General features: G+C 49.0%; 3 protein-coding genes across 6 annotated transcripts in view; all 3 read left to right on the top strand.

Moving 5' to 3' along the window:
• LOC138357963 (organic cation transporter protein-like) overlaps positions 1-27,390 on the top strand; it is a 145,874-nt gene that overhangs the window by 2,865 nt on the left and 115,619 nt on the right. The window lies entirely within an intron of this gene.
• LOC138358040 (uncharacterized) lies at positions 2,951-3,523 on the top strand. Its single transcript, XM_069315508.1, has one exon. It carries the CDS (start codon positions 2,951-2,953, stop codon positions 3,521-3,523), a length of 573 nt encoding a protein of 190 aa, XP_069171609.1.
• Positions 4,270-13,039, top strand: LOC138358041 (protein FAM186A-like). The gene is made up of 2 exons (XM_069315509.1): positions 4,270-4,951; positions 12,171-13,039. The coding sequence occupies exons 1-2, from the start codon at positions 4,270-4,272 to the stop codon at positions 13,037-13,039; spliced, it is 1,551 nt and encodes a 516-aa protein (XP_069171610.1).

The following is a 27,390-nucleotide window of genomic DNA, read 5'->3' on the forward strand; positions in this document are numbered from 1 at the left end:
CTTTGTGGGAAGAGAGGGGTACACGTTGTGAGAATAGAGGGGTAAACTTTGTGGGAAGAGCGGGGTAAACTTTGGGGGAAGAGAGGGGAAAACTTTGTGGGAAGAGAGGGTAAACTTTGTGGGAAGAGAGGGGTAAACTTTGAGGGAAGAGAGGGGTAAACTTTGTGGAAAGATAGGGGTAAACTTTGTGGGAAGTGTGGGTTTAACTTTGTGGGAAGAGAGGGGTAAACTTTGTGGGAAGAGTGGCGTAAACTTTGTGGGAAGAGTGGGGTAAACATTGTGGGAAGATAGGGGTAAACTTTGTGGGAAGAGGGGTAAACTTTGTGGGAAGAGTGGGGTAAACTTTGTGGGAAGAGAGGGGTTAACTTTGTGGGAAGAGAGGGGTAAACTTTGTGGGAAGAGTGGGGTAAACTTTGTGGGAAGAGTGGGGTAAACTTTGTGGGAAGAGTGGGGTAAACTTTCTGGGAAGAGAGGGGTTAACTTTGTGGGAAGAGTGGGGTTAACTTTGTGGGAAGAGGGGTTAACTTTGTGGGAAGAGGGGTTAACTTTGTGGGAAGAGGGGTTAACTTTGTGGGAAGAGGGGTTAACTTTGTGGGAAGAGAGGGGTTAACTTTGTGGGAAGAGGGGTTAACTTTGTGGGAAGAGGGGTTAACTTTGTGGGAAGAGGGGTTAACTCTGTGGGAAGAGTGGGGTAAACTTTGTGGGAAGAGGGGTTAACTTTGTGGGAAGAGAGGGGTAAACTTTGTGGGAAGAGTGGCGTTAACTTTGGGGGAAGAGTGGGGTTAACTTTGTGGGAAGAGAGGGGTAAACTTTGTGGGAAGAGTGGCGTTAACTTTGGGGGAAGAGAGGGGTTAACTTTGGGGGAAGAGTGGCGTTAACTTTGGGGGAAGAGAGGGGTTAACTTTGGGGGAAGAGTGGGGTTAACTTTGTGGGAAGAGTGGCGTTAACTTTGTGGGAAGAGTGGGGTAAACTTTGGATTGAGGAGATCATTTTGGAACAGAAAAAGTACTTGGACACAAAATGGGAATATGAGATGACCAAACAGAAGCAGGAGATAGAGGGATATTATAAAGCGGAAATTAGGAAGATGGAAGCAGAGTGGGAGGCGGCAATTGAATGATTGGAGAGAAGAATAACTAAGAATCAGTCATAGCCGGCCGGCCGGCCGAGCGGACAGCATTCTTGACACGTGATCCTGTGGACCCGGGTTCGATTCCGGGCGCCGGTGAGAATCGATGGGCAGAGTTTCTTACACCCCTGATGCTCCTGTTACCTAGTAGTAAATAGGTACCTGGGAGCTAGTCAGCTGTCACGGGCTGCTTCCTAGGGGTGGAGGCCTGGTCGAGGACCGGGCCGCGGGGGCACTAAAAAGCCCCGAAATCAACTCAAGATAACCTCAAGATAAGAGAATAGCCGGGGGAGGGGAGAGGGGGGACATAATCCTAGCCATCGTGGCAAAGGCAGCATTAATCACCTGGGTGGCGAGCAGGCTGGGGAGGGATGGGGAGGCCAGACTGCACCGGGGTGGCGAGCAGGCTGGGGAGGGATGGGGAGGCCAGACTGCACCAGCTGGAGGAACAATTACAAGGCAACTCTCAAATACAATACAATACAATACAATACAATTTTATTTAGGTAAGTTACATACATACAATAAATATTTACAAGGATTGTTTAACTTATAGGTATAGCTAGTACATACAATGCCTAAAGCCACTATTACGCAGAGCGTTTCGGACAAATATGACAAGGAACTACAGAAGACATGGACAACTGTAATACAGTGACTTACCGTGCATTGCATACCTTCAAAACACGAGAGAATACAGATTGAAAGACTGGTGCTGGAAGAGACGATGAAATGTTTGAATGGTGAGTGAGCGATAACCCAGGTTGTGTTAGCATACCCGACTGGACTATACAACGAGGGTACTATGAGTCTAACTGTTTGGGGAGAGTTTACAATGTAAACACAGTTGAATATATATATATTTTGGAGCATTTACTCAGGTCAGAAAATACAATGTTTACATAGAACATTACATAAAACATTACCACAATATTTACGTAGAACAGTTCAAGACAAAGCAGGAAGAACAGGAACGTAAATACCAGAGATTTAGTAAGAGCGAGGACAAAGCCGCCAGGCAGTGACTGGCAGGACCTTGACCACACTACCACCCACTTATTCCATCCCCCAGCCACACCCCTTCACCCAGCCATACCCCTCCCCCCAGCCACACCCCTCCCCCAGCCACACCCCTTCCCCAGCCACACCCCTCCCCCAGCCACACCCTTCCCCCAGCCACACCCCTCCCCCAGCCACACCCCTCCCCCAGCCACACCCCTTCCCCAGCCACACCCCTCCCCCCAGCCACACCCCTCCCCCAGCCACACCCCTGCCATCTTCCTGACCCCTGCCATCTCCCTGACCCCTGCCATCTTCCTGACCCCTGCCATCTCCCTGACCCCTGCCATCTCCCTGACCCCTGCCATCTTCCTGACCCCTGCCATCTTCCTGACCCCTGCCATCTCCCTGACCCCTGCCATCTCCCTGACCCTGCCATCTCCCTGACCCCTGCCATCTTCCTGACCCCTGCCATCTCCATGACCCCTGCCATCTCCCTGACCCCTGCCATCTTCTTGACCCCTGCCATCTCCCTGACCCCTGCCATCTTCCTGACCCCTGCCATCTTCTTGACCCCTGCCATCTCCCTGACCCCTGCCATCTCCCTGACCCCTGCCATCTTCCTAACCTCCTGCTATCTTCCTGACCCCTGCCATCTCCCTGACCCCTGCCATCTTCCTGACCCCTGCCATCTCCCTGGCCCCTGCCATCTTCCTGACCCCTGCCTCCACCCTGACCCCTGCCAAATCCCTGATCCCTGCCATCTTCCAGACCCCTGCCTCCTCCCTGACCCCTGCCATCTTGCTGACCCCTGCCATCACCATGACCCTTGCCATCTTCCTGACCCTTGTCATCTTCCTGACCCCTGTCATCTCCATGACCCCTGCTATCTACCTAACCCCTGCCATCTCCCTGACCCCTGCCATCTTCCTAACCCCTGCCATCACCATGACCCCTGCCATCTCCCTGACCCCTGACATCTTTCTTACCCCTGCCATCTTTATGACCCCTGCCATCTCCCTGACTCCTGCCATCTCCCTGACCCCTGCCATCTTCCTGACCCCTGCCATCTTTCTGAACCCTACCATCTGCCTGAACCCTGCCATCTCCCTGACCCCTGCCATCTCCCTGACCCCTGTCATCTCCTTTACCTCTGCAATCTCCTTGACCCCTGCCATCTACCTGACCCCTGCCATCTGCCTGACCCATGCCATCTTTCTGAACCCTGCCATCTGCCTGACCCCTGCCATCTCCCTGACCCTTGCAATCTCCCTGACCCCTGCCATCTGCCTGACCCCTGCCATCTTCCTGACCCCTGCCATCTCCCTGACCCCTGCAATCTCCCTGACCCCTGCCATCTCCCTGACCCCTGCCATCTCCCTGCATGACCCCTGACATCTCCCTTACCCTTGCCATCGGCCTGGCCCCTGACACAACCATGATCCCTGCCATCTCCCTGACCCCTGCCATCTCCCTGACCCCAGACAAATCCCTGAACCCTGCCATCTGCCTGACCCCTGCAATCTCCCTGACCCCTGCCATCTCCCTGACCCCTGCCATCTCCCTGACCCCTGCCATCTTCCTGACCCCTGCCATCTCCCTGACCCCTGCCATCTCCCTGACCCCTGCCATCAGAATGACCCCTGCCATCTTCCAGACCCCTGCCATCCCCCTGACCCCTGCCATCTCCCTGACCCCTGCCATCTTCCAGACCCCTGCCATCTCCCTGACCCCTGCCATCTCCCTGACCCCTGCCATCTCCCTGAACCCTGCCATCTTCCTGACCCCTGCCATCTCCATGACCCCTGCCATCTCCCTGACCCCTGCCATCTTCTTGACCCCTGCCATCTCCCTGACCCCTGCCATCTTCCTGACCCCTGCCATCTTCCTGACCCCTGCCATCTCCCTGACCCCTGCCATCTCCCTGACCCCTGCCATCTCCCTGACCCCTGCCATCTTCCTAACCTCCTGCTATCTTCCTGACCCCTGCCATCTCCCTGACCCCTGCCATCTTCCTGACCCCTGCCATATCCCTGGCCCCTGCCATCTTCCTGACCCCTGCCTCCACCCTGACCCCTGCCAAATTCCTGATCCCTGCCATCTTCCAGACCCCTGCCTCCTCCCTGACCCCTGCCATCACCATGACCCTTGCCATCTTCCTGACCCTTGTCATCTTCCTGACCCCTGCCATCTCCATGACCCCTGCCATCTACCTAACCCCTGCCATCTCCCTGACCCCTGCCATCTTCCTAACCCCTGCCATCACCATGACCCCTGCCATCTCCCTGACCCCTGCCATCTTCCTTACCCCTGCCATCTTTATGACCCCTGCCATCTCCCTGACTCCTGCCATCTCCCTGACCCCTGCCATCTTCCTGACCCCTGCCATCTTTCTGAACCCTACCATCTGCCTGACCCCTGCCATCTCCCTGACCCCTGCCATCTCCCTGACCCCTGTCATCTCCTTTACCTCTGCAATCTCCTTGACCCCTGCCATCTACCTGACCCCTGCCATCTGCCTGACCCATGCCATCTTTCTGAACCCTGCCATCTGCCTGACCCCTGCCATCTCCCTGACCCTTGCAATCTCCCTGACCCCTGCCATCTGCCTGACCCCTGCCATCTTCCTGACCCCTGCCATCTCCCTGACCCCTGCAATCTCCCTGACCCCTGCCATCTCCCTGACCCCTGCCATCTCCCTGACCCCTGACACCTCCCTTACCCTTGCCATCGGCCTGGCCCCTGACACAACCATGACCCCTGCCATCTCCCTGACCCCTGCCATCTCCCTGACCCCAGACAAATCCCTGAACCCTGCCATCTGCCTGACCCCTGCAATCTCCCTGACCCCTGCCATCTCCCTGACCCCTGCCATCTCCCTGACCCCTGCCATCTCCCTGACCCCTGCCATCTTCCTGACCCCTGCCATCTCCCTGACCCCTGCCACCTCCCTGACCCCTGCCATCACCATGACCCCTGCCATCTTCCAGACCCCTGCCATCGCCCTGACCCCTGCCATCTCCCTGACCCCTGCCATCTTCCAGACCCCTGCCATCTCCCTGACCCCTGCCATCTCCCTGACCCCTGCCATCTCCCAACCCGTTCTCACACAAGACAGCACATATATGACTTAATGCTTAAAGTCAATATGTTGAATATGAATTAGTAAATATGTGATATATTCCCAGTTACTTTTTTTACCAAGGCCCAAACTCTTCCTCACGTACCAATTTACGTGTCACAGTACCCGTCCGTCAACATAGATAGCAGAATATTCGTGATTGGTTCAATTATAAGGAAAATTGTAGTTTTCAGGTCCCACATGGGTTGTGAAATTTACCTACTGTTGTCCATGCTCTTATAATACTACAGATCAGCTATATCCTATTGAAGGCTCGTAGTTTTGTTTTGAGAAATATTAGTTGTTCTTAGTAAATTATAATAAGCACTATAAATTATTACATAGAATAACAGTGCTTCACCAATCAATATTATATACCATAGTTTGGCTTTAAAAATCTTTAAAGAATGTTTTGTAGGAACGCTAACAGAAAACGATGTTACATTTGAATGTCTATGGGGTAAACTACTGCAAATAGGACGGTATTGTGTCTACTATACCAACTATAGCTAGGATGGGTATATTGTCACCTACCGCCTGTTAGGTGGGAAAGGGGTCCAATACCACCCACAGGATGGGTATGAGGGTCACATCCACCCACAGGATGAGTATGGGGATCACATCCACCCACAGGAAGGGTATGGGGTCCAATACCACCCACAGAATGAGTATGCAACCCGTTCTCACACAAGACAGCACATATATGACTTAATGCTTAAAGTCAATATGTTGAATATGAATTAGTAAATATGTGATATATTCCCAGTTACTTTTTTTACCAAGGCCCAAACTCTTCCTCACGTACCAATTTACGTGTCACAGTACCCGTCCGTCAACATAGATAGCAGAATATTCGTGATTGGTTCAATTATAAGGAAAATTGTAGTTTTCAGGTCCCACATGGGTTGTGAAATTTACCTACTGTTGTCCATGCTCTTATAATATTACAGATCAGCTATATCCTATTGAAGGCTCGTAGTTTTGTTTTGAGAAATATTAGTTGTTCTTAGTAAATTATAATAAGCACTATAAATTATTACATAGAATAACAGTGCTTCACCAATCAATATTATATACCATAGTTTGGGTTTAAAAATCTTTAAAGAATGTTTTGTAGGAACGCTAACAGAAAACGATGTTACATTTGAATGTCTATGGGGTAAACTACTGCAAACAGGACGGTATTGTGTCTACTATACCAACTATAGCTAGGATGGGTATATTGTCACCTACCGCCTGTTAGGTGGGAAAGGGGTCCAATACCACCCACAGGATGGGTATGAGGGTCACATCCACCCACAGGATGAGTATGGGGATCACATCCACCCACAGGAAGGGTATGGGGCTCCAACCACCCATAGAATGGGTATGGGGCTCCAACCACAAATAAAATGGGTATAGGGTCCAATAACACCCACTGGATGTTTAAGGCGTCCATTGCCGAGCGTCGAGCTCGAAAACCGCAGCATTCATCTCAGAACCATGCCTATTTCACACAGATTCCTTAATAAACGTAAGAGTTTTATATGTCACAAGAAAGATAGAAATATAAGCTTCATTCTAAATACCTTACCATGGGCATATTTAAATTTAAAGCGAAGATACGTGTACTTTTATAATAGCCGAGCTTTAACCCCGGACAGATTGATCGACCGAGCAACTCTCTCTCAGAACAATGTTTATTTCACGTGAATTCGTTAATAAACATATATGTTTTATATGTCTCAAGAAAGGCAGACATATAAGCTTCACTTTAAACACTTTACCATAGACATATTTAAAGTTCTAATGAAGATACATGTATTTTAAAAATTACGGAGCTCCCACCCCGAACAGACTGAACGACAGAGCAACTCTCTCTCAGATCAATGTTTATTTCACGTAAATTCGTTAATAAACACAAATGTTTTATATGTCTTAAGCAAGATAGAAATAAGAGCTTCATTTTCAATACATTACAATAGACATATTTATAGCTCAAGTGAAGATACATATGTTTTTATAGTAGCGCTCAGTAGTTTTCGGGCATGGAGTGCAGACGCCTACGCACTTGCCGATATATTGTATAATTATCAAAGATACGCTAATAAAGCCTAAATTCTTATATGCCTCCAGAAATACCGAGATATGAACATTATTATGATTTCACCAAATGAAATATATCATGTTCGAGAACAAAGATATATCAATTTTAAATTAAGTTTCGACTCTTGCTCGGGCGAGAGAGAGGGAGCGACTCTCGTCCCATCTATTGGAGATTCTGTCCACTAAAGACCCAAAGCTACTCAAACCCTCCTAGCATTATTTAAGTAATGAAGTAATATGGTATATTTACTATAATGTGGGTGCTGAATTGCAGAACATGAGAAAACATATATTTACTCCAAACTAATATAATTTCATTATGAAATAAGTAAATAAGTAGCATCAAAGGAAGTCGAGGGTCCAAGCGTCAATGTTGTGGAACGACTTATCCAAGATATATCGTTGTTTGGAAAGTGTTTGTTGGCATATCCAGTTGTCGCACTTCTCTGCACAAATTATCACAAATTTAAATTATAATGTTAACAAGTAGAATACGTATTTTTAATAAAATCTAACATAGCTAGCCAGAAAACATTTAACATTTATTAAAAAAATATATGTTTGGAAGTTAAATCGACTTCATAGGACAATAGTGTTGTTATATATACTCGTTATTTGTTGACATGCGTTCGCTACTTAAACTACCATGTACTGTACTTATGTGAAATCTCCCATGTCTCTTCGCTCATCTCACCGAACCCTACAGGCTCTGATATATTGCTTAATTAATTGAGATTCACAAATAAAGCTTATAATTGTATATGTTATCAAAAAGGCAGAGCTTATTTTAGTTCATTTATTATGCACCCCATACCCATCCTATGGGCGATAGTGGAGTGTTACAGAGGCGCATAATGGGCTCAGGGACTGAGCCCCACAATTCATATAGCCAAGGAAGTTATAATCTTGATAAGCTAGTTACAAAAGTCAATGCACATTGTCACATCAACAATGGGCTCGAGACCGACCACAAGTACAGTTTATAATTTAAGCAACTGACATATATGGAGGGCTAGTGTCACAATTGATATGTTTATCCTACACATAACCCCCTCTCCCCCATCCAATGGGCAGCGGTGGATAGGTTACAATCAAGTCGTTTTTTGCGTTTTATTCAGAGATTAGATCTTATTGGGTGAGGAAAGATATTCATATTTTAAAGAAGGCTTCTTGGCTGATGCTCTCCATTGATGGAAAATATACAACCTTTTGAAAATCAATGTTAGTTTGATCTAGATATTGTAATTAACGAAAGTATTTATGTCATCTGAAAGGTAGAAATATAGGCTACATCTAAAATCCTTTGTCATAAATATAACTGAAGTGAAAACGAAGATATATGCGTTTTGATAGTTACTTGATGGCTAGCTCTGAGAGTGTGAAGCCCTGCACACCAGCCAATAAATTGTATAATTAGTTTCCATATATTTTAATTAATCTTAAAAATCTATATGTCAGAAGAAAGGAAGATGTAGCCGTTAATGTGACAACATTTAAAAAAATATATATCTTAAGTTAAATAAATAATATCACCTTATCGCCGGTGTCCGGACACATAAAAATTACCTAGGTATCAGTATCCAGCCAGGCGGGGATCACAGGCTGCACAATACTGATAAATTATGTAATGCACTACTTGTGGTCGATCTCGAACCCATGTTGTTGATGTGACGATGTGTTATGAATTTTGTGGCTAGCTCCTCAAGATTGTAACTTGCTTAGATAAATAAATTGTGTGTTCAGTCCCTGAACCCATTATGTGATAAATTAACTAAACTAAAAACTATAGTCTGGCGACGAAGCCTGAACTGCATAATGTAAATAGGGATTAACCAGAAAAAGATATAGGTGAAGAATAACATCAGGTAACTGCGTTAATTACAATATTAGATCAAACTAACATTGATTTTCAAAAGGTTGTATATTTTCCATCAATGGAGAGCATCAGGCAAGAAGCCTTCTTTAAAATATGAATATCTTTCCTCACCCAATAAGATCTAATCTCTGAATAAAACGCAAAAAACGACTTGATTGTAACCTATCCACCGCTGCCCATTGGATGGGGGAGAGGGGGTTATGTGTAGGATAAACAAATCAATTGTGACACTAGCCCTCCATATATGTCAGTTGCTTAAATTATAAACTGTACTTGTGGTCGGTCTCGAGCCCATTGTTGATTTGACAATGTGCATTGACTTTTGTAACTAGCTTATCAAGATTATAACTTCCTTGGCTATATGAATTGTGGGGCTCAGTCCCTGAGCCCATTATGCGCCTCTGTAACACTCCACTATCGCCCATAGGATGGGTATGGGGTGCATAATAAATGAACTAAAATAAGCTCTGCCTTTTTGATAACATATACAATTATAAGCTTTATTTGTGAATCTCAATTAATTAAGCAATATATCACAGAGCCTGTAGGGTTCGGTGAGATGAGCGAAGAGACATGGGAGATTTCACATAAGTACAGTACATGGTAGTTTAAGTAGCGAACGCATGTCAACGAATAACAAGAATATATAACAACACTATTGTCCTATGAAGTCGATTTAACTTCCAAACATATATTTTTTTAATAAATGTTAAATGTTTTCTGGCTAGCTATGTTAGATTTTATTAAAAATACGTATTCTACTTGTTAACATTATAATTTAAATTTGTGATAATTTGTGCAGAGAAGTGCGACAACTGGATATGCCAACAAACACTTTCCAAACAACGATATATCTTGGATAAGTCGCTCCACAACATTGCTGCTTGGACCATCGACTTCCTTTGATGCTACTTATTTACTTATTTCATAATGAAATTATATTAGTTTGGAGTAAATATATGTTTTCTCATGTTCTGCATTCAGCACCCACATTATAGTAAATATACCATATTACTTCATTACTTAAATAATGCTAGGAGGGTTTGAGTAGCTTTGGGTCTTTAGTGGACAGAATCTCCAATAGATGGGGCGAGAGTCGCTCCCTCTCTCTCGCCCGAGCAAGAGTCGAAACTTAATTTAAAATTGATATATCTTTGTTCTCGAACATGATATATTTCATTTGGTGAAATCATAATAATGTTCATATCTCGGTCTTTCTGGAGGCATATAAGATTTTAGGCTTTATTAGCGTATCTTTGATAATTATACAATATATCGGCAAGTGCGTAGGCGTCTGCACTCCATGCCCGACAAGCTACTGAGCGCTACTATAAAAACATATGTATCTTCACTTGAGCTATAAATATGTCTATTGTAATGTATTGAAAATGAAGCTCTTATTTCTATCTTGCTTAAGACATATAAAACATTTGTGTTTATTAACGAATTTACGTGAAATAAACATTGATCTGAGAGAGAGTTGCTCTGTCGTTCAATCTGTTCGGGGTGGGAGCTCCGTAATTTTTAAAATACATGTATCTTCATTAGAACTTTAAATATGTCTATGGTAAAGTGTTTAAAGTGAAGCTTATATGTCTGCCTTTCTTGAGACATATAAAACATATATGTTTATTAACGAATTCACGTGAAATAAACATTGTTCTGAGAGAGAGTTGCTCGGTCGATCAATCTGTCCGGGGTTAAAGCTCGGCTATTATAAAAGTACACGTATCTTCGCTTTAAATTTAAATATGCCCATGGTAAGGTATTTAGAATGAAGCTTATATTTCTATCTTTCTTGTGACATATAAAACTCTTACGTTTATTAAGGAATCTGTGTGAAATAGGCATGGTTCTGAGATGAATGCTGCGGTTTTCGAGCTCGACGCTCGGCAATGGACACCTTAAACATCCAGTGGGTGTTATTGGACCCTATACCCATTTTATTTGTGGTTGGAGCCCCATACCCATTCTATGGGTGGTTGGAGCCCCATACCCTTCCTGTGGGTGGATGTGATCCCCATACTCATCCTGTGGGTGGATGTGACCCTCATACCCATCCTGTGGGTGGTATTGGACCCCTTTCCCACCTAACAGGCGGTAGGTGACAATATACCCATCCTAGCTATAGTTGGTATAGTAGACACAATACCGTCCTGTTTGCAGTAGTTTACCCCATAGACATTCAAATGTAACATCGTTTTCTGTTAGCGTTCCTACAAAACATTCTTTAAAGATTTTTAAAGCCAAACTATGGTATATAATATTGATTGGTGAAGCACTGTTATTCTATGTAATAATTTATAGTGCTTATTATAATTTACTAAGAACAACTAATATTTCTCAAAACAAAACTACGAGCCTTCAATAGGATATAGCTGATCTGTAATATTATAAGAGCATGGACAACAGTAGGTAAATTTCACAACCCATGTGGGACCTGAAAACTACAATTTTCCTTATAATTGAACCAATCACGAATATTCTGCTATCTATGTTGACGGACGGGTACTGTGACACGTAAATTGGTACGTGAGGAAGAGTTTGGGCCTTGGTAAAAAAAGTAACTGGGAATATATCACATATTTACTAATTCATATTCAACATATTGACTTTAAGCATTAAGTCATATATGTGCTGTCTTGTGTGAGAACGGGTTGCAACCCCCTGACCCCTGCCATCTTCCAGACCCCTGCCATCTCCCTGACCCCTGCCATCTCCCTGACCCCTGCCATCTCCTTGACCCCTGCCATCTCCCTGACCCCAGCCATCTCCCTGACCCCTGCCATCTCCCTGACCCCTGCCATCTTCCTGACCCCTTCCATCTTCCTGACCCCAGCCATCTTCCTGACCCCTGCCATCTTCCTGACCCCTGCCATCTTCCAGACCCCTGCCATCTCCCTGACCCCTGCCATCACCATGACCCCTGCCATCTCCCTGACCCCTGCCATCACCATCAGCCTTTGCCATCTCCCTGACCCCTTCCATCTCCCTGATCCCTGCCATTTTCCTGACCCCTGTCATCTGCCTGACCACTGCCATCTCCCTGACCTCTGCCATCTTCCTGACCCCTGCCATCTCCCTGACCCCTTCCGTCTTCCTGACCCCTGCCATCTCTCTGAACCCTCTCATCTTCCTGACCCCTGCCATCTCCCTGACCCCTGCCATCTCCCTGACCCCTGCCATCTTCCTGACCCCTGCCATCTCCCTGACCCCTGCCATCTCCCTGACCCCTCCCATCTCCCTGACCCCTGACATCTCCCTTATCCCTGTCATCGCCCTGACCCCTGACACAACCATGACCCCTGCCATCTTTATGACCCCTGCCATCTCCCTGACCTCTGCCATCTCCCTGACCCCTGCTATCTCCCTGACCCCTGCCATCTCCCTGACCCCTGACATCTTCCTTACCCTTGCCATCGCCCTGACCCCTGACACAACCATGACCCCTGCCATCTCCCTAACCCCTGCCATCTCCCTGACCCCAGACAACTCCCTGACCCCAGACAAATCCCTGACACCTGCCATCTCACTGACCCCTGCCATCTCCCTGAACCCTGCCATCTCCCTGACCCCTGCCATCTGCCTGACCCCTGCCATCTCCCTGACCCCTGACATCTCCCTGACCCCTGCCATCTCCCTGGCCCCTGCAATCTCCCTGACCCCTGCCATCTCCCTGACCCCTGCCATCTCCCTGGCCCCTGCTATCTCCCTGACCCCTGCCATCTCCCTGACCCCTGCCATCTCCCTGACCCTTGCTATCTCACTGATCCCGGCCACCAAGTCGCTGACCCCGGCCTTATGCGTGACCCTTCCACCTACTCTCTGACCCCAGCTTGATCCGTGACCCCACCTTCTCTCTGACCCTGACCTATTCCATGACCCACTCCACCTACTCTCTGACCCCAGCCTGATCAGTGACCCCACCTGCGCTCTGAACCCAACCTGATCCGTGACCCCCCACCTAATATGACCCCAGCTTGATCATTGACCCCAACTTACCCTCTGACTCCGGCCTGATCCATGACCCCCACCAACTCTCTTTCCCAAGCCTGATCCGTGAAGCCCCCTTCTACCTACCCTCTGACCCCAGCCTGATCCGTGATCCCCACCTACTCTCTGTCTCCAGCCTGATCTCTGAACCCCACCTACTCTCTGACCCCGGCCAGAGACATGACCCCCATCTACTCTCTGACCCCATCCTGACCCGTGACCCCCTAACTACTCCCTGTCCTCGGCCTGATCCGTGACCCAAACCTACTCTGACCGCAGCCTAATCCGTGACCCTCACCTATTCTTTGACCCCAACCTGATCCATGACCCTCACCTACTCTCTGACCCCAGCCTGATCCATGACCCCCACCTACTCTTTGACCACGGCCTGATCCGTGACCCCCACCCACCTACTCTCTGACCCCCACCTAATTTCTGACCCCGGCCTCATCAATGACCCCCACTCACACTCTGGCCCCAGCCTGATCCGTGACCCCCCCTACTCTCGGACCCCGGCCTGATCCGCGAACCTCACCTACTCTCTGACCCCAGCCTGATCCTTGACCCCCCACCTACTCTCTGACCCAGCCTGATACTTGACCCCCACCTACTTTCCGACCCCGGCTTGATCCGTGATCCCCACCTACTCTCTGACCCGAGCCTGATCCGTGTCCCCCCACCTACTCTCTGACCCCGGCCGGTTCCATGACCCCTACCTACTGTCTGACCCCGGTCTGATCCGTGACCCCCACCTACTCTCAGACACCGGCTTAATCCGTGACCCCCACCTAATCTCTGACCTCGGTCTGATCAATGACCCCCACCTACTCTCTGACCCCGGCCTGATCCATGATCCCCCCACCTACTCTTTGACCACGGCCTGATCCGTGACCCCCACCCACCTACTCTCTGACCACGATTTGGTCTCTGACCCCCACCTAATTTCTGACCCCGGCCTCATCAATGACCCCCACTCACACTCTGACCCCAGCCTGATCCGTGACCCCCCCTGTTCTCTGATCCTGGCCTGATCCGCGAACCTCACCTACTCTCTGACCCCAGCCTGATCCTTGACCCCTCACCTACTCTCTGACCCCGGCATTATCCGTGACCCCCACCTACACTCTGACCCCAGCCTGATCCGTGACCCCCAACCTACTCAATAATTCCGGCATGATCCATAAGCCCCACCTGATCTCTGACCCCTACCAGATCCGTGACCACAACCCACTCTTTGACAACGACATGATCCGTGACCCCCAACTACTCTCTTACCCCGGTCTGATTCATGACCCCCCTCCTACTCCGTGACCCCGGGCTGATCCGTGACCCCCACCTACTCTCTGCCTATCGCCTGATTCATGACCCCCACCTATTCTCTGACCCCGGCGTGATCCATGGCCCCCTACCTATTCTCTGACCTCGGCCTGATCCGTGACCCTCACCTATCGGTGACCCCGACCTGATCCGTGACCCCCACCTACTCTCTGAGCCCAGCCTGATCCGTGACCCCACACCTACTCTATGACCCCGGCCTGATAAGTGACCCCCACCTACTCTTTGACCCCAGCCTGATCCGTGACCCCTACCTAATCTCTGACCCCGGCATGATTCAGGACCCCCATCTATTCTTTGACACCGGCCTGATCCGTGACCCCCCACCTGACCCCGGCCTGATCCGTAACCCCCCACCTAGTCTCTGACCCCTCCTTGATCCATGACCCCCCACCTACTCTCTGACCACAGCCTGAACCGTGACCCCCACCTACTCCCTGACCCAGTCCTGACCCGTGACCCCCTAATTACTCTCTGACCCCTACCTGATCCGTGAACCCCACCTAATCTCTGTCTCCATCCTGATCCATGGCCACCACCTACTCTCTGACCCCAGCCGGATCCGTGATACCCCCCTTCCACCTACTCACTGACCACGGCCTGATCCGTGACCCTCCACTCACTCTCTGACCCCACCCTGATCAGTGACCCCCCCTACTCTCTGACCCCAGCCTGATACTTGACCCCCACCTACTTTCCGACCCCGGCTTGATCCGTAACCCCCACCTAATCTCTAACCTCGGTCTGATCAGTGACCCCCACCTACTCTCTGACCCCAGCCAGATCCCTGACCCCGATCTACTCTCTGACCCCAGCCTGATCCATAACCCCCACCTACTCTCTGACCCCAGCCGGATCAGTGATCCCCCTTCCACCTACTCTCTATCTCCAGCCTGATCTCTGAACCCCACTTACTCTCTGACCCCGGCCTGAGCCATGACCCCCATCTAATCTCTGACCCCATCCTGACCCGTGACCCCCTAACTACTCCCTGACCCCTGCCTGATCCGTGACCCAAACCTACTCTGACCCCGGCCTAATCCGTGACCCCCACCTACTCTCTGAACCCAGCCTGATCCATGACCCCACCTACTCTTTGACCCCGGCCTGACCCGTGACCCCCCCACCTACTCTCTGACCACGATTTGGCCTCTGACCCCCACCTTATTTCTGACCCCGGCCTCATCAATGACCCCCACTCACACTTTGACCCCGGCCTGCTCCGTGACCCCCCTACTCTCTGACCCCGGCCTGATCCGCGAACCTCACCTACTCTCTGACCCCAGCCTGATCCGTGTCCTTCACCTACTCTCTGACCCCGGCATGATCCGTGACCCCCAACTACTCTCTTACCCCGGTCTGATCCATGACCCCCCACCTACTCCGTGACCCCCTTCTACTCTCTGTCTAGGGTCTGATTCATGACCCCCACCTATTCTCTGACCCCGGCCTGATCCATGGCCCCCTACCTATTCTGTGACCTCGGCCTGATCCGTGACCCCCACCTACTCTCTGAGCCCAGCCTGACCCGTGACCCCACACCTACTCTATGACCCCTGCCTGATAAATGACCCCCACCTACTCTTTGACCCCAGCCTGAACCGTGACCCCTACCTAATCTCTGACCCCGGCATGATCCATGACCCCCATCTACTCTTTGACCCCGGCCTTATCCGTGACCCCCACCAACTCTCTGACCCCGGCCTGATCCGTAACCCCCCCACCTAGTCTCTGACCCCTCCTTGATCCATGACCCCCACCTACTCTCTGACCACAGCCTGAACCGTGACCCCCAACTACTCTCTGACCCAGTCCTGACCCGTGACCCCCTAATTACTCTCTGACCCCTGCCTGATCCGTGAACCCCACCTAATCTCTGTCCCCATCCTGATCGATCCATGACCCATATCTACTCTCTGTCCCAGGCCTGATCTGTGAATCCCCACCTATTCTCTGACTTCAGCCTGATCCATGACCACCACCTACTCTCTGACCCCAGCCTGATCCGTGATCCCCCCCTTCCACCTACTCACTGATAACGGCCTGATCCGTGACCCCCCACTCACTCTCTGACCCCACCCTGATCCATGACCACCACCTACTCTCTGACCCCGGCCGGTTCCTTGACCCCCTACCTACTGTCTGACCCCGGTCTGATCCGTGACCCCCACCTACTCTCTGACACCGGCTTGATCCGTGACCCCCACCTAATCTCTGACCTCGGTCTGATCAGTGACCCCCACCTACTCTCTGACCCCGGCCTGATCCTTGACCCCACCTACTCTCTGACCCCGGCCTGATCCATGACTCCCACCTACTCTTTGACCCCGGCCTGATCCGTGACCCCCCCCCCCACCTACTCTCTGTCCACGATTTGGTCTCTGGCCCTCACCTAATTTCTGACCCCGTCCTCTTCAATGACCCCCACTACACTCAGAACCCAGCCTGATCCGTGACCCCCCCTACTCTCTGACCCCGGCCTGATCCGCGAACCTCACCTACTCTCTGACCCCAGCCTGATCCTTGACCCCCCACCTACTCTCTGACCCCGGCATTATCCGTGACCCCCAACTACACTCTGACCTCGGCCTGATCCGTAACCCCCCACCTAGTCTCTGACCCCTCCTTGATCCATGACCCCCCACCTACTCACTGACCACAACCTGAACTGTGACCCCCTAATTACTCTCTGACCCCTGCCTGATCCGTGAACCCCACCTAATCTCTGTCCCCATCCTGATCCATGATCCCCATCTACTCTCTGTCCCCGGCCTGATCCGTGACCCCCCACTCACTCTCTGACCCCACCCTGATCCGTGACCCCCCCGGGTACATAAAGACTGGCTATTTAACACAAGGGGCACACGCACTAGGAGACAGGTGGAAACTGAGTGCCCAAGTTAGCCACAGAGATATTAGAAAGAACTTTTTTAGTGTCAGAGTGGTTGACAAATGGAATGCGTTAGGAAGTGATGTGGTGGAGGCTGACTCCATACACAGTTTCAAGTGTAGATATGATAGAGCCCAATAGGCTCAGCAACCTGTACACCAGGTGACTGACGGTTGAGAGGCAGGACCAAAGAGCCAGAGCTCAACCTCCACAAGCACAATTAGGTGAGTACACACACACACACACACACGCACACACACACACACACACACACACACACACACACACACACACACACGCACACACACACACACACACACACACACACACACACACACACACACACACACACACACACACACACACACACACACACACACACACACACACACACACAGGGGGAGCCGATGGCCGAGCGGGGGAGCCGGTGGCCGAGCGGACAGCACGCTGTACACGTGATGATGGGGTCCCGGGTTCGATCCCGGGGGCCGGCGAGAAACGATGGGCAGAGTTTCTTTCAACCTATGTCCCTGTTACCTAGCAGTGAATAGGTACCTGGAAGTTAGTCAGCTGTCACGGGCAGCTTCCTGGGGTGTGTACTCACCTAGTTGTGATTGCGGGGGTTGAGCTCTGGCTCTTTGGTCCCGCCTCTCAACCGTCAATCAACAGGTGTACAGGTTCCTGGGCCTATTGGGCTCTATCATATCTACACTTGAAACTGTGTATGGACTCAGCCTCCACCACATCACCCCCTAATGCATTCCATTTGTAAACCACGCTGACACTAAAAAAGTTATTTTAATATCTCCGTGGCTCATTTGGCCATTAGTTTACACCTGTGTCCTCTTGTGCGTGAGCCCCTTGTGTTAAAAAGCCTGACTTTATCAACCCTGTCGATTCCCTTGAGAATCTTGAATGTGGTGATCATGTCCCCCCTAACTCTTCTGTCTTCCAACGAAGTGAGGTGCAATTCCCCTAGTCTCTCCTCGTAGCTCATACCTCTCAGCTCGGGTACTAGACTGGTGGCAAACCTTTGAACCTTTTCCAGTTTAGTCTTATGCTTGACTAGATATGGACTCCATGCTGGAGCCGCATACTCCAGGATTGGTCTGACATATGTGGTATATAATGTTCTGAAAGATTCCTTACACAAGTTTATAAAGGCCGTTCTTATGTTAGCCAACGTGGCATATGCTGCTGATGTTATCCTCTTGATATGAGCTTCAGGGGACAGGTCTGGCGTGATATCAACTCCCAGGTCTTTCTTTCTCTCTGACTCTTGAAGTATTTAGTCTCCCAAATGATACCTTGTATCTGGTCTCCTTCTTCCTAACCCTATCTTCATTACATTACATTTGCTTTGGTTAAACTCTAACAGTCATTTGTTCGACCATTCCTGCAGCTTGTCTAGGTCTTCTTGAAGCCTCAAGCTGTCCTCCTCTGTCTTAATCCTTCTCATAATTTTGGCGTCGTCAGCAAACATTGAGAGGAATGAGTCTATACCCTCTGGGAGATCATTTACGTATATCAGAAACAGGATAGGTCCAAGCACAGAGCCCTGTGGGACTTCACTGGTGTCTTCACGCTATTCTGAGGTCTCACCCTTCACTGTAACTCTCTGCTTCCTATTGCTGAGGTACTCCCTTATCCACTGGAGCGCCCTACCAGTTACTCCTGCCTGTTTCTCCAGCTTATGCATCAACCTTTTATGGGGTACTGTGTCAAAGACTTTCCGGCAGTCCAAAAAAATGCAGTCCGCCCATCCTTCTCTTTCTTGTCTAATCTTTGTCACCTGATCGTAGAATTCTATCAAGCCTGTAAGGCAAGATTTACCCTCCCTGAACCCATGTGGATGGATTGTCACGAAGTCTCTTCTCTCCAGATGTGTTACTAGGTTTTTTCTTACAATCTTCTCCATCACCTTGCATGGTATACAAATTAAGGACACTGGCTTGTAGTTCAGTGCCTCTTGTCTGTCACCCTTTTTGTATATTGGAACTACATTAGCAGTCTTCCATATTTCTGGTAGGTCTCCCGTTTCCAGTGACCACTATGGAGAGTGGCAAGCCAAGTCAGCTCCAATAGGTGCTTCTTGACCTCATCTCTTGTAATTTCGAACCTTTCCAAGGTCACCTGGTTTTCTGCCACCTCTCCTAACGCCGTGACGTCTCCCTGTTCTATTGTAAAGGCCTCCTGGAACCTTTTGTTGAGTTCTTCACACACCTCTTTGTCATTCTCTGTGCACCTGTCCTCGCCCACCCTAAGTTTCATCACCTGATCCATCACTGTTGTATTCCTCCTGATGTGACTGTGTAGTAGCTTTGGTTCGGTCTTGGCTTTATTAGCTATATCATTTTCATACCTATTCTCAGCTGCTCTTCTCACACTAACATACTCGTTCCTGATTCTCTGGTATCTCTCTCTACTTTCTGGTGTTCTGTTATTACGGAAGTTCCTCCATGCCCTTTTGTTCAGCTCCTTCGCTTTCATACATTCCCTATTAAACCACGGATTCTTCCTTTGCTTCTCTGTTTTTTCCTGTCGGGCTGGGACAAAGTTGTTTACAGCCTCCTGACATTTTTGGGTGACATAGTCCATCATGTCTTAATACGGACTTGGTTCCGAGTTATGTGTCCCAATGTATATCCCATAGGAATTTATTCATCTCCTCATAGTTTCCTTTCGGTACTCCAGCCCTTTGTTTCCCATTTTGCCTTTGTGTGTGAGTGTGTGTGTGTTTGTGGTGTGAAAAAAGTAGTAGTAGTAGTAGAAACAGGTGATTGACAGTTGAGAGGCGGGCCGAAAGAGCAGAGTTCAACCCCCCTCAAGCACAACTAGGTGAATACAACTAGGTGAATACACACACACACACACACACACACACACACACACACACACACACAGCCTTGGTCAACCTTGACAGGAAGCTGATGTGTCGGGTCAGCGGTCCGCGCATACCTAGGGAATAATAGGGTCAAGGGATCGGGTGCACTGTGCAGTGAGAATCGGGTCAGTGTAAATCGAACAGTGGCATTGTAATGCAACACATTGATCACATCTCGTGATGAAATATCTTAGTGAATTTAGAGAAGATAGCTAGTGAAGATAGACTTCTAGAGGCAGTACCAGTCGCATCAGCCGGGACACAAGTGACCTAAAGACCTCACAGGATTACGATGACACGCCGTGTATTCACCTAGAGTGCTTGCGGTTGGCTGGCTGGTAAGTGTCTCATAAGTCTCCAACAGTGTGCATGGTTTATATAACATCATGTCATACACACTATTGCATTCCATTCAATAATACAATCGTAAGTGGTAGACAGGTAACAGGGACAGCATCTGTGAGCTCACTGGGAACCAATCCCCCAGCCGTAGTCTGAAGACAACACCTCACCCACCTCCTCTTAACCCCCAACTCACTCTCCCAACACACTTCCCCCCCCCCCACTCCCACGCTTCCCTACCACTATTGGTAGGGGAGACTACACTGACTTCAATACAGTGGGAGGCTCCCACTGACTACACGTACACACACACACATGCATTATACCCCCCTCCCCTTTCTCTCTTCGCCTGTAGAATACCAGATATTCCCACCCACCCCTACCCCAAAAAACCCTCCCAAACAGTGGGACCCCCCTCCATCTCCCTCACCCTCTCCCACCACCTGACCACCTGATCTGAAGTGACCATCTCCGCCTCCCCCTCCCATACAATCTCCCTCTTCCCCCCCCCTACCCCACCCCCTGTCTCTCTCTCGTCCTCTCTGTTCTGTTCTCTCTCTCTCTCTCTCTCTCTCTCTCTCTCTCTCTCTCTCTCTCTCTCTCTCTCTCTCTCTCTCTCTCTCTCTCTCTCTCTGCCCCCCTCCCGGCATCCCCCTGCCTAACCATTTCAAAACATATCAGGGAAAGGGACAAAATGGCAGGAGGACGCAACAGGGACACAGGGAATAGTCAAAATGAAGGAAATGTTAACCCAAGTTCTGGAGGAATTCAGGAGGGAGATGCATGAAATGAGGATTACAATTAACAACCTGCAAAGTGAGCAGGGAGAGAGGAGTAAACCTCCTAAAAAATCGCAGCCCCCAACACAACAGTCCCAGAGATAAGAGGGGAACCCACAACCAGCATCCCAGCAACACCAGAGGGGAGGGCAACACCACCACTCCCCTCTGCATAGAAACCCTCCCTTCCCCTCACCCTACCTGTCCCCACCCAAATGCTCAACCAACCCTCCCTCCCCCCCCCACCCCATTCTGACCCTGTCACCCTTCCCCTCACCCTACCTGCCCCCACCCAAATGCTCACCCAACCCTCCCTCCCCCCTCCACCCCATTCTGACCCTATCACCCTTCCCCCATTCCCACCATGTCTCCCCTCCTGCCTTCCCACCAGTCCCCCCTCCCCCCTTCACCCCATACCCTCCCTATCCATCCTCCCCCTCACCCCATATCCTCCATGTCCCCCCTATCTCCTTAACCCACACCCTAACTGTTCCCTCTTCCTTTGCACCCCCACCCCACCCCAAAATCCTCTGAGACCTTACAAACCACCTCACAGATCTTCTCACCCAGGGATCAGCTTTTCTCACCAGCAGAATGCTCGCCAAGAAGGGGACTAGAAAATGAACAAAAGAAAGTGAGCTTCAAGGCAATGTACACTAACATAGATAGCATTACAAATAAAACATGTGAATTCGGAGAATGTCACTAGAAGAAAACCCAGACATAATAGCATTCACAGAAACAAAGCTAACGAAAACCATAAAAAACGCAGTGTTTCCACAGGTCTTCTATGTAGTGAGGAAAGAGAGAGAAGGGAGAGGAGGAGGTGGTGTAGCTTTGCTGATAAGAAAAGGTTGGAGTTTTGAAGAGATGGTAAATCAGAACTGTGAAGGTTTCAATGACTACATATCAGGCACCATAGTAACTGGAGGACAGCAAATTATAGTAGTAGTCATATATAACCCCCCACCGAACGACAAAAGACCCAGACAGGAATATGATAGAAACAACATGGCCACCATCAATATAATAGAGAGAGCAGCTTCTGTGGCTAGCAGGAATGGATCCAGACTACTAATCATGGGAGACTTCAACCATGTGAAGATAGATTGAGGGAACAGAGACCCACATGGAGGCCCAGACACATGGAGAGCTAAGCTGCTGGATGTGGCAACAAGAAACTTTCTCAGTGAACACATCAAGGGACCGACAAAAATGAGAGGAGAGGACGAACCAGCCTTGCTTGATCTGATATTTACTCTAAATGAGTCGGATATAAGGGAAAATCGGGGAGAATTGCAGTGATTTTTTTTAGTTTTTCATCGGTTTTTCATATCGTTTTTTAACTGCTTTTCATATATTTCAGTGATGGGAACATCAGATCATTTTATGTTACCAATTTTCTGATGGGAACATCAGATCATGTGGGAATGTATCGGACGAGGGAATAAGGAATGGTGGGGAGGTCGAGGGGAAGGGACTGAGGGATGGTGGTGAGAACGATGGGACAGGGGAGGGGGTAATGGTGGGGAGGACGAGGGGAATTGGAGAGTTAGGGATGGTGGGGACGTGAGGACAGGGGAATTGAGAATAGTGGGGAGAACAAGGGGACTGGGGAGTGAAGGATAATGGGGAAGACGAGGAGATGGGGAGGGGAGGGGGAACGGTAGAGAGGACGAGGGGACGGGGGAGTTGAGGATGGTGGGGACGAGGGGACAGAGGAATGGAGAATGGCGGGGAGGCCAAGGGAAAAGGGAAGTGGATGATGATGGGGAGGACAAAGGGGCATGGGAGGTGGGGAACGGTGGGGAGGACGAGGGGACGAGGAAGTAAGGAATGTTTTGGAGGAAGCAGGGACAGGGGAGTGAGGAATAGTTGGGAGACCGTGGGGACAGGGGGGGGGAATGTTGGGAGACCGTGGGGACAGGGGAGTGAGGAATAGTTGGGAGACCGTGGGGACAGGGGAGTGAGGAATAGTTGGGAGACCGTGGGGACAGGGGAGTGAGGAATAGTTGGGAGACCGTGGGGACAGGGGGGGGGGAAATGTTGGGAGACCGTGGGGACAGGGGAGTGAGGAATAGTTGGGAGACCGTGGGGACAGGGGGGGGGGGAATGTTGGGAGACCGTGGGGACAGGGGGAGGGGGAATGTTGGGAGACCGTGGGGACAGGGAGGGGATGTTGGGAGACCGTGGGGACAGGGGGGGGGGAATGTTGGGAGACCGTGGGGACAGGGGGGGGGGGAATGTTGGGAGACCGTGGGGACAGGGGGGGGGGAATGTTGGGAGACCGTGGGGACAGGGGGGGGGGGGAATGTTGGGAGACCGTGGGGACAGGGGGGGGAATGTTGGGAGACCGTGGGGACAGGGGGGGGGAATGTTGGGAGACCGTGGGGACAGGGGGGGGGGAAATGTTGGGAGACCGTGGGGACAGGGGGGGGGAATGTTGGGAGACCGTGGGGACAGGGGGGGGGGAAATGTTGGGAGACCGTGGGGACAGGGGGGGGGAATGTTGGGAGACCGTGGGGACAGGGGGGGGAATGTTGGGAGACCGTGGGGACAGGGGGGGGGAATGTTGGGAGACCGTGGGGACAGGGGGGGGGAATGTTGGGAGACCGTGGGGACAGGGGGGGGAATGTTGGGAGACCGTGGGGACAGGGGGGGGGAATGTTGGGAGACCGTGGGGACAGGGGGGGAATGTTGGGGGAGACTGAGAGACAGGAAAAAGTTGTTGTGGCTCAGCAACGCGTGGCCAGGAACAGTAAGACTATATAAATAAAAATGGAAATGTTCGTTTGTTCAAAATCGCTAATCTCCGAAAGTTCTTCACCGATTGCTTTGAAATTTTCACACAACGCTCAATTTGCATTAGAGCGGGTGTTTTTCATGTGATAGACATCTTCAAAACCACTTTACCGACTGCTTTGAAATTTTGACACAACATTGCATTCGAACATTTTGAATTTTGACACAACGTTGCAGTCTTCGTGTTTTTATATACCTACTATATACATGCCTCATCTGTGAGAGGAAAAAACATTTTTTTTTCTAAACCGCAATCTGTTGGACGTAAAAGCAACACCCGCTGTAATCTCCAAATCAATCTTCACAGATTGCTTTGAAATTTTGACACAATGTTCCATTTGAATACATGCGTGTTTTATTTACCCATTATGTAGATGCCACACCTGTGACAGGTAAAACCTTTTTTTTTTAAAGATCGCCATTTGTTGCACGTAATAACAACACACGTTACATTAAATATGTTATGATTCCATTTCAGTATTTCCGATTGTATTGATAAATTAAATTTTCATAGATATTGATTTGTTTTCATTTTGATTTAATTTTATGTGTGACATTGCATAGGAATTGAGATGTGTTGTTTACCTTACTGTTCATTTCGTAAGTATAAGTATAGATGGCACACATGTGACAGGTAAAAATATTCTTTTTTTTAAGAAACAGTGCCATCTGTTGTACGTAAGAGGAGCACATGCTATACTAAATATGTTACGATTCCATTTCAGTCTTTCCAATTGCATTGACAAATTGAATTTGCATAGATTTCGATATATTTTCATTTTGATTTAATTATTTTGTGTGACATTGCGTTGGAATTGAACTGTGTTATTTACCATACATTTCATTTCGTATGTATAGTTTATTAAAAAAAAAACTTCATTGTTTTCATTTCGTTTTACTGTCTGTTTTTCTTATATTTCAGTGATGGGAACATCAGATCATTTGGGAATGTATCGACGAGAGAGTGAGGAATGGCGGGAAGGATGAGGGGACAGGAGTGGTGGATGGTGGGGAGGACGAGGGGACATGGGAGGGGGTAAAGGTAGAGAAGATGAGGGAGTGGGAGAAGGTTGGGAGGACGAGGGGGATGGTGGAGTGGGGTGAAGGTAATGGTTAGGAGGACGAGGGGATGGTGGAGAGGACAAAGGGACGGGGGAGGGGGGGAATTGTGGGGAGGACAAGGGGACTGGGCAGTGGGGAATGGTTGGGATGACGAGGGGAGGGGACGGGGAGCAATGGTTGGGAAGACGAGTGGATGGGGTAGGGGACCATGCTGGGGAGGACTGGGAGACAGGGAAAGGCTCAACAACACTCATGCATTGCTAGGCCACAGCACTGCGTGGCCGGGTACAGCTGGTAGTCATATAAGAAGGAAAGTGTTGGTGAACGACCAAGTGACAAGACTAAGGAAAACATACTGAAAGCGACAAGGAAATCTGCGAGGTATTGAAATAAGGTTTCATTTGAGTATTTACAACCGACCTTGAGCAGCTCACATTGTTAGAAGAGGAGATGACCCAAGATGAGATATAATGGATATAGAAGTGACAGCAGAGAAGGTAATAAAATAGGTAAAAACACATTGACTGAAACTTAAGCAGTTAGACTAGACAATGTATCACCGTGGATACAAAAAGTGGCAGCGCAGACCCTCAGCGTGACTCTAACAAGGATCTATAATGAATCCTTTGTAAAGGGAGAGTTGCCCAGTTGATGGAAGAAGGCAAATGAGGGTACCAATTTTCATGAATGAAGTTTGGGAAGAGGCACTTAACAACAGACCACTATCACTGACAAGTATCCTTTGTAAAGTGCTGGAAAGAATAATCAGGTTAAGACTGGTTACATACCTAGCGATCATTAGGTATGTAAACAAACACCAACACGGGTTCAGAGAAGAAAAATCATGTTTAACATACCTTCTGGAATGTTATGATAAAGTAACAAGAGTAAGGCAGGACAGGTTAAGATGGGCAGACCAGCATATTTCTGGACTGACAAAAAGCCTTTGATATGGTACCGCACAGGAGACTGCTATTCACACTTGAGAGGCAGGTGGGATTGAGCAGAAAAGTCCTAGCTTGGGTAAGGAATTACTTAAGATGGAGGAACCAGAGAGTAACAGTCAGGGGCGAGAAGTCAGACTGGCGAACTGTAAAGAGTGGAGTATCTCAGAGATCGGTGCTGGGACTGGGACTAGTTCTGTTTCTAATACGTGAAACACATGTCTACTGGAGTCGAGTCCTATATGTCGATGTTCGCGGATGACGCGAAATTAATGAGACGAGTTGTGACAGATGATGATTGTAGGATCCTCCAAAAGTAATTGAAAAAGCTGCAGAGATGGTCAGAGAAATAGCTACTGGAGTTAAACTCGAAGAAGTGTAAATTTATAGAAATTGAACTATGAGATAGGAGACCAAAGGGTCAGTACACAGTTAATGGCAACTACCTTCCTGTGACAATTCGAAAAAGGGACCTGGGAGTCGGCTTAACACCAAATCTAACTACTGAGGCATATATAAATCCTGTAAAGACAGCAGCGTACGACTCTACGCTAGCAAAAGTTATAATGTCATTCAGAAACGTAAGTAAGGAGGCATTTAGAGCGCTTTACAGTGCCTCGTGAGACCAGTCATAGAGTATGCAGCCCCATCATGAAGTCCCCACCTGAAGAAACACATTAGAAAACTGAAAAACGTTAATAAATTTGCGACGAGGCTCGTCCTAGAGTTGCATGGGATGCGTTATGAAGAGTGATGAAGGAACCGACGCCTCACTACACTAGAAAAAAGGAGGGAGCGTGGATATATATAATAGAAACATATAAAATACTTAAGGGGATTGGCAGAGAGGAAATAGACGAAATGTTCACTCTGAATACCAACAGAACAAGGAGACATGTGTGGAAGCTGGAAACTCAGATGAATCATTAAGATGTTTGAAAGTTTTCTTTTAGAGTGAGAGTAGAGAGGAAAAGGAATGATCTAAAGGAGCAGGTTGTGGATGCAAACACTATTCATAGCTCTAAAGCTCAGTATGGCAAGGAAGTAGGACAAGAGTCATTGCTTTAGCAGCCGGCGGTAAGAGAGGCGGGATCCAGGAGCCAGCGCTCGATCCTGCAGGTACAAATAGGTGAGCACACACACACACAC

This window comes from Procambarus clarkii, chromosome 81, assembly GCF_040958095.1.
Source record: "Procambarus clarkii isolate CNS0578487 chromosome 81, FALCON_Pclarkii_2.0, whole genome shotgun sequence".
NCBI classification, from domain to species: domain Eukaryota; kingdom Metazoa; phylum Arthropoda; class Malacostraca; order Decapoda; family Cambaridae; genus Procambarus; species Procambarus clarkii.

Coding starts and splice junctions, on each gene's coding strand:
- LOC138358040 (XM_069315508.1), top strand. CDS start 2,951: ATGACCCTTGCCATCTTCCTGACCCTTGTCATCTTCCTGACCCCTGTC.
- LOC138358041 (XM_069315509.1), top strand. CDS start 4,270: ATGACCCTTGCCATCTTCCTGACCCTTGTCATCTTCCTGACCCCTGCC. Junction 4,952..12,170: donor ATCCCTGAACCCTGCCATCT/GCCTGACCCCTG, acceptor CATCACCATCAG/CCTTTGCCATCTCCCTGACC.